Below are 7,802 nucleotides of genomic sequence, written 5' to 3'. Positions count from 1 at the left end.
GGGGGCCCCTGCGTGGTCCCCCAGCCCCTCCACTGCTGCCACACTGTCTTCAGTCTCAGGGGGCTGACATCGCAGCAGGCCCTTCCTGAGCCCAGGACTCGTGACGGTTTCTCGGTTCGTGCCCAGGCCCAGCACAGAGCAGGTGCCCGTGAGAACTGGGCTGGGGCTGGCCTTCGTCTGCTGACTTTGGGGCTCCACGGGACCACAAGGAGAGGTGTCCGGACAGAAACAGAGAGGGCAGGGCCGGGGGCAGCCTGCAGAGAGGGAGAGGCACGGGGCAGGCAGGACCCTCGGGGAGAAGAGGAGAAAGTGGAGTGGGCCAGGAACAGAAGCTGGATGGGCCCCACCTCGAGGGCCAAGGAAGATGGGAAGCCACCAAGAGCTGTGAGGAGTCCGAGGGGCGGGGAGGAGACCAGGAACACCGCGTGCCCGCCCGCCCAGCCATTTAACACGCCGTGGCAACCCCAACTCAGGGCTTAGTCTCAGGGAGCCACGGACGTCAGCAGAGACGTTTCGAGAAGGAAAATCAAGTTTCCTCGAGCGGGAGGACAAGGACCCAGGGAAACTCTCAGCCGTGCTGACGTGGAAACTCTCAGCCGTGCTGACGTGGGGCGGGGTTGAGGAGGAAGGGCTTTCACGCATTTGCGTTTTAGCTGGATGCTCAGAGTTCAGAGGGGAGGACGGTAGGACAGAGTCTGGGCCACTTCTGGCCCGCCTGGCCCTGTGCTGCTGCGGGGCCCTGCCCTGCCTGTCCCCGTACTCCTCCCCACCCAGCCAGGCAGGCCCTGGAACTCTGCACCCTCACTGTGCCCCCCTTTCTGGTTTGCAGCTACTCTTCCCCCTCCAGCTCAAGTCCAAGCTCTCCGAGACACGCAGACCTCTGTCTCCCTGACCTGGGAGCCGGTGACAAGCCCGGAGCTCCTGGGCTATTACATCTACTCCCGGGAGGCGGGAGCAGCTGAGTGGCAAACAGTGAACAACAAACCCATCCAGGGTGACAGGTAAGGCTGCCCCAGTCCTCCCTGCACGCGGGCATACCCGGAGGAGGCCAGGAACCGTGGGAGGCCACCGCGGCACAGCACCCACCCCGGCCAGCTCTCAGCTCTCTCGTGCACCAGGTCATCCAGCCCCACTGCATCCTGGAAGTGCGGGACTCAGGACCAGGGCCTCCATTACCATTTTACAAAGAAACTGAGGTGCAGAGGTGTTGAGTACCTTAACCTCACGGGCCAAAACAGCCCTGGCCAGAGAGCGGAGGAACCGGGACGTGAGCACAGATGGTCACCTTTCTGATAAACATGTGCTGAGGACGTGCTGTTTGCAGGCCGGACAGAGGTGCCTGTGGCTAGGTCTCATCCCTCCAGGAGCTTAGAGACAGAGGCAGAGGGGAGGCTTTGCATCTAGGGAGGCCTAGGCTTGAGCTCCACACCACCCCCACTCTCCTAGCACCCTACACAGCAGATGTACCCTCTCTGAGCCTGGGCCCCTTCCTGTAAACTGGAGGGTGGGCTGCTTCATCCCCTAGGCCAGGAGTCCCCAACCTTTTCAGCAACAGGGATCAGTTTCATGGAAGATGTTTTTTTCTGTGGACCAAGGGTAGGGGGTGCTAATTCTGATTTAAAGCCTACCACCAGAGGCAGCTGTACAATCGAAGAACATCCACTCACTTGCCACTACAAAGCCTGCCACCAGAGGCAACTTTCTGAGAGGGTCTCGATGTGAGTCCACAATAATTGAGGCATTACGGTCACTGGTCCAGCCTGTCTGCTAATGTTGATTGGTATCTGCAGCCACTCCCCAGAGCTAGCATCACTGCCTCGGCTCCACTGCAGGTCATCAGGCATTAGGTGCTCGTGAGGAGCAAACACATCACTAGATCCCTCGCTGAGCAGTTCCCGGTAGGGTCCTCACTCCCGTGAGAATCTGATCTGACAGGAGGCGGAGCTCAGGCAGTGGTGATGCCAGCATTGGGGAGTGGCTGTAAATACAGGTGAAGCCTCACTCACTCGCCCACCACTCACCTGTGTGGCCCAGGGTTTAGGGACCCCTGCTCTAGGTTTTCCAAATTCTACTCCACTCTGAGGCTTCCTCCTCACTGAGCCCTCGAAGACCCTGGTCCTTGCTGAAACCATGAGTCCTGGGGTTTCTGGGCTCCTGACTTTTCTTTCTTTATTTCTTTTTTTGAAGAGGTTTTTGCTATAGGGCACGTGCACTCGCCAGACAGACAGAGACAGAGAGACAGAAAGTAAGAAATCACCCCCCAGGAGGGATGGCCACGCTGCAATCCCTTCTCCTCCATTCTCCTTTAGGGATTTGGGCCACGCACGCACACGTGCCTGGTGTGAGTTTAAGCCACCGAGTCCGGGACTTGAACCACGGTTGACTACATGGGATTCCAGCGACATAGCCATTACGCTAACTGCTAGTCCCCTGACTTTTCTCAATACTAGAGTTCTGTGCGGTGGCAGGGGAGCGGGGGAGATGGTACCCTGGAGGACTGGCCAGGCCCTGAGCATTGCACCTGGGTTCCCCTCTTCCTGAGCCAGGAGCCCCAAGGCCATCTTACCCAGAAAGGGACAGGCCCTGTGCTAACCCCCAGCTGAGGGGTCACTGGTAATTCGTTGCCGATGACAGATAAAGTTCACAAGTTCTAGAATAATCAGGCTTCCGACAAATTAGCCCAAAGTCAAGGTGACCCCTAGAATGAGACTGCTTCCCTGAGCAGGAGGGCCAGGCCAGGGAGGACTGCTGTGCACACACTAGTGGCATGCTCCTCTGGATGTCCAGAAAACCTGTCACACTGGCCACGTCATCATTCCATGTGTCACTGCCCGAAAGGCTCAGCTCTGCTGCCCGGGTGAAGCCGGAGCTCAGGTGGGCTGGGCAGACCCAGGTCACTGCTGACCCCAGGGAGCCTGGCTCACAGGAGAGGCCCAGAACGTGAATGGAGGGAGGGGCGGATGGTGGGTGGGCGGGAGCTGGGTCCCTACCTGGCCGAGTGCTCCTTCTGGGGGAGTCCTTCTCTATCTAGAACATGAGGGAACAGGGCAGTGTGACCCGCAAGGGCCCCTCCACCATGCCAGGACGTAAGATGGCAAAAGAGGGAGAAGTGGTGGCGTCTGAGAGGGCACCGCGGCGACACCTGGCTAGTCCGTGGGAAGCTGGTGCTGGACAAGCACAGCTGTTAAGGCCATTGGCCGCTGGTGGGTCTGGCCTGGGGCGTGGCCCTGGCCAGGCGCTGCCCCCGAGCCTCTCCCTGTGCACGTGGGTCCCTGAGAGGGAGCGCGACCTCTGTGATCAACACCAGGTGGGATTTAACTCCCCGGGACCCCGGGACCCCTGGCTGAGAGGGCCTCCCTGCAAGCACGATTTGCCACAGGACAGTGATTGCAAGGGAACGGGGCAAAGCAATCCTTTTGGGTTTTATCAAGGGACAGGAAGGCCAGCCGGTGGCATGTTGGTTAGGGCAGCTAGATCCCACACGGTTGACTGTGCAGTTCAAGTCCCAGACCTGGCAGCTTGAGAAACGCCAGGCCCGTCTGTGTGTGTGTGTGTGTGTGTGTGTGCGTGCAAAATCCCGAGAGGAGAATGGAGAAGGGATCGTGGCAAGGCCATCCCCTCCTGGGGCACGAGGGGAGGCGTGCTTTCTCACTTTACCTCTCTCTGGCTCGCTCTCGCGCTCTGGCAAGCAAACACATCCTAGGCCCAAGTTAAAAACAAACAAACAAAAAGAAAGGACAGGGTGCAAAGGGCTTCTCTAAGCCAGTGTCCCTGTGTCTCTAGGTGACACTCTTTAGGGTCTTTAGAGGACTCTGTTTTTGAATCACAGCATTGGTACCAAAACTGCAGCCACTGGCTCTTCCAGGACAAGGCCCAGGTCCTGAGATGTGCCGTGGCCGGGGCGCGGGGGCTGCCTTCGCCTGTGGCAGGGTCTTTCCCAGGGCGTCCGCGCTTCGTGACGCTCCAGAGGGGCCGACAGCCTCCTGGGTGCCATCTCAGGCCTCACCCTGAGGTCAGGGTAATGTGGATACGAACGGGCCCAGAACCCTTCAGGCCTACCGCACCAGTGGCCGCTTACCCCACCGGGTTGCTCTAGAAAGCTCAGCGGCGTCTGCGAGCTGCCGAGACATCCCTGAAGGCCGCGCGTGTCTCTCCAGGTTCACGGTTCCCGGGCTGAGGACAGGGAAGGAGTACGAGTTCTGCATCAGGTCGGTCAGCGAGGCCGGGGTCGGCGACAGCTCCACCACGACCGGACCCATCAGGGTCAAGCAGGCTCTGGGTGAGCCCAAGGGCAGGCCCAGTGTGGTGGGCAGGAGCCGGGCTTTGAGGTCACACCTTGCAGGCCAGGCCCAGTGGCCAGTGGGGCATGAGCTCTCTGAGCGGAGCTGACCTCCCTTCCCTCTGGGGAGAAGGTAGCAATGACTAAGGCCATGGGACAAGGCCTAATTAGCTCAGGGAGGTGGGGACACCCCCAGGCCCAGACACCTGGGGCTCAGGTGCCCTCCGGGGGCAGATGCTGCTGGCAGGGAGTACCCCTTGGAGCAGAGGGGGCGCCACTAGGGGTGGCTCTTTAGCTCCCTTGGGCCCTGCCGCCCAGCCCGGCAGCCCCTGGGGCAGCTGCCCTCACCTCCCGCCTCTCCACAGCCACCCCATCGGCCCCCTACGACTTTGCCCTCCTGAGCTGTGGGAAGAATGAAATGGTCATCGGGTGGAAACCGCCCAAGCGTCGTGGAGGTGGCCAGATCCTGGGCTACTTCCTGGACCAGCACGATGCGGAGGAGCTGGACTGGCACGCGGTCAACCAGCAGCCCATCCCAGCCCGGGTCTGCAAGGTAGCTGGGAAGGGGTCCCCAGCCTTGCCATGACGCTTGCAGGGGGGACTGGAGGGATTGATCACGGCTCTGGGCTGGGAGGGCCTCGAGTGCCCCGCTGCAGTCCTCCAGCTGGCTTTCAAGTGCAGACCCCTCAGAACTTCCTGCTAAAGTGCCGCGGACCATCCCTACCCCACGCCTGCCCTCCCTCGGCCTTCACAGACCACGTCTCTGCTCCTCAAGGTCAGTAACCTTCACGAAGGCCACTTCTACGAGTTCCGTGCCCGTGCGGTCAACTGGGCAGGTGTTGGTGAGCTGTCGGTGCCCAGCGGCCTGTTTGAGTGCAAAGAGTGGACGATGCCCCAGCCAGGTGAGGGGCCTAGAGACCTGGAGCGCGGCGCCTACCTCCCTCCCCTCCCCAGACCTCACCAGAGATGGACACCCGAGCTCTGCAATCCAGCTGGCTCTGCTGGTCCCGCACCCAGATCCCTGACCTTCCCCACTGACCCCTGCAGCCCCTGCCTTAGAGCACGCCTGAGCTGGGCCCCCAGCTGGTCCTGTGGCCCGAGCACAAGCCGCTCCCAGCACCACAGACCATCTGAGCTCTGACTTCGGCCAAGGACCCATCTCAAATCTCAGTGCGCATCGCTAGGGTGGCCCGCCGGTCCCGATTTGCTAGGTGACCAGCTCCTCTGTGTCATGCTGGCCTAGGAGGAAGCCCAGGACCTCGCCCCTCCACAACACTGGGGGTCCCAGCAACGGCACTTTCCCCGTTTACCCCTGAAGGTCCCGTGTCTCAGGAACCCCTCAGTCCTGGACAAACAGGGACGGTGGTCTCCCCGTCTCCCCGCGCACTGCTCCCCTAGCCCCGTAAGCCTTCTCACAAGTGGGCCCCTCGCGGGTCCTCTCGGAAGGAGCAAGCTCAACCGCCCGTCACTGGCTCGGGTGTGTCCTGCACCTTTACCGGAATGCAGGTAACTGCTGGGGCCCTTTAGACAGCAGCAGCTGTGCACTGCGAATGACCAGCACTTGCCGGCACCACCTCACGGACGCTCACAGCAGCACTGTCTGACGAGAGCTCCGATTATGCCCGTCCACAGGGGCACAGAGAGGGGCAGAGAAGCTCATCACCGGAGCTCCCTGGCTAGAGAGGGTGGAGCAGGGACACAAACCCAGCGTCTGACTGTGGAGGTCACACCTCTGGCTCCCATTCCAAACACTGAACCGGTGACGACTGCAGAAAGAGCAATGCCACGGGGATGGGGCTGCGGAGGGCCAGGGAGGCTTCCGGGAGGAGGTGACGCCAAGCACACATTGCAATTAGCTCTCTCTCAGAGCCAAGCTTTGTCATGACGCCGAGGCCCACTGGGTCCCTGCTATACCCACCCAGATCACAAACTCTCAGGCTGGCTGTGACCAGCAGACTGGCAAGCTTGCAAACTGACCCCTGTACTCACTGCCCGGCCACCCGGCCGCCCAGCTCCCCAACTTCTGCCCCTCTCCTCTCCCGCAGGCCCCCCCTACGATGTGCGGGCATCCGAGGTGCGGGCCACTGACCTGATGCTGCAGTGGGAGCCTCCACTGTACACGGGCGCCGGGCCAATCACAGGCTACTGCATCAGTGTCCAGGAGGAAGGCTCTGAGCAGTGGAAGCCGGTCACCCCTGGCCCCGTCTCTGGCACCCACTTGCGGGTGAGTCTCTGCCCCTGAGTCTTCTGAGCCACTGGGCATGGCAGAACCACAGGACAGCGAGTGAGAGCAGCCCTAGGTGCTCAATCAGTGGGGGACCAGAGGACCAGAGAGGGAGAGGGACTTACCCAGGGTCACACAGCGAGCTGGTAGTGGGTCTGGCTGACTGGTGGCCATGTCCTGCTCCACACGGGTCAGACTCCTCCCTAAAAACTCACTGGAGAGTCAACCAGGAATACCGGCATTGGGATATGCATATCTTCTGACCCAGAGATTCTGCTTCTAGGATTGAATTATACAGAAGTAACTATAGGCAAGTGTGTTCACTGTAGTGTCGTTTATCATGGCAGAAGTCGGACACGAATGTCATCAGCATTTGCTTAAATAGATTACGGTATCTCCGTAAGGGGGCACCTGTGCCAGACCGTGGGGACAATCCGGCCACTGAGGGTGAGCGAGCGCAGAGGGTGAGAGGAGGTGAGGAGGGAGGCGGCGCTGCCCGTAGGCATCCACAGGAAGCGCACCCAGCCCAGGTGGGAGAGAAAGCCACAGCAGACATGCAGCCGGTACCTACATGTTGGACAGTGCCGGGGACCAGCCTCGGCGGGGGTGGGTTTGCTCGATGGAGGCGACGCTGGAAGGAAAGAAAGACAAAGGCCTCGTGCTTTTTCATGCACGTCCTCAGCTGGACACCCTTCTAAGATCGCTCTCTGAGGAGTGACAACTGCTAGGAATCGCCGTGCCTTTTTATTGAAAATGGATACATGCAAGTAAATGGGAGAGGGGCTACGTGTACTAATGGTCAATTCATAATGTTTTAACAATAGAAACCATTCAGGGTTTAATTAAGGGCAAGTCTACTAATCATCGATACAGTTCAGCAATTGTTTGATTGATGAAAGCAGGTTCCTGGTAACTTCAAGCAGTGCAGTTTCAGGAAACAGTTCCAGCAAGCAGAGTTAACTGTCAGCCGATGTTCAGCAGCAGCCGTCTTATGATTACTAAAAGAAAATCTCAAGCATAGATATTAGTTCTTATGGATTTTCATAAAGAATGATACTTATATAATTCTATAGGGATTTAAAACGTAAGGAATCCTAATATATTTACCTATCCTGAAGGGGTGGAGTTAGTGTTCACTTGATGAGGGCGGGGATACAGCCTTTTCAACTGGTGGTGAAGTGACTAATAAGTTAATGAAAAACTTTAAAATGGGTTTATGGTGTTGTGGATACACTTGTGTAGCCTATGGCACCACTGTTATGTATTTTGTTAGAACATTAGTTACCATGGGACGAGAGC

The 7,802-nt window shown here is 59.0% G+C and overlaps 1 protein-coding gene across 1 annotated transcript in view; it reads left to right on the top strand.

Moving 5' to 3' along the window:
* MYOM3 (myomesin 3) overlaps window positions 1-7,802 on the top strand; it is a 76,031-nt gene that overhangs the window by 42,781 nt on the left and 25,448 nt on the right. The window contains exons 16-20 of the mRNA XM_006159470.2: window positions 830-1,001; window positions 4,158-4,279; window positions 4,645-4,832; window positions 5,055-5,181; window positions 6,325-6,503. Of these exons, the coding sequence (XP_006159532.1) occupies window positions 830-1,001; window positions 4,158-4,279; window positions 4,645-4,832; window positions 5,055-5,181; window positions 6,325-6,503 (788 nt within the window). The remainder of the gene's footprint in view (window positions 1-829; window positions 1,002-4,157; window positions 4,280-4,644; window positions 4,833-5,054; window positions 5,182-6,324; window positions 6,504-7,802) is intronic.

This window comes from Tupaia chinensis, unplaced genomic scaffold (assembly GCF_000334495.1).
Source record: "Tupaia chinensis unplaced genomic scaffold, TupChi_1.0 Scaffold000628_1, whole genome shotgun sequence".
Lineage (NCBI taxonomy): Eukaryota > Metazoa > Chordata > Mammalia > Scandentia > Tupaiidae > Tupaia > Tupaia belangeri.
Note: the sequence above shows the minus strand (reverse complement) of the source record. Positions and strands in the feature narration are given on the sequence as shown.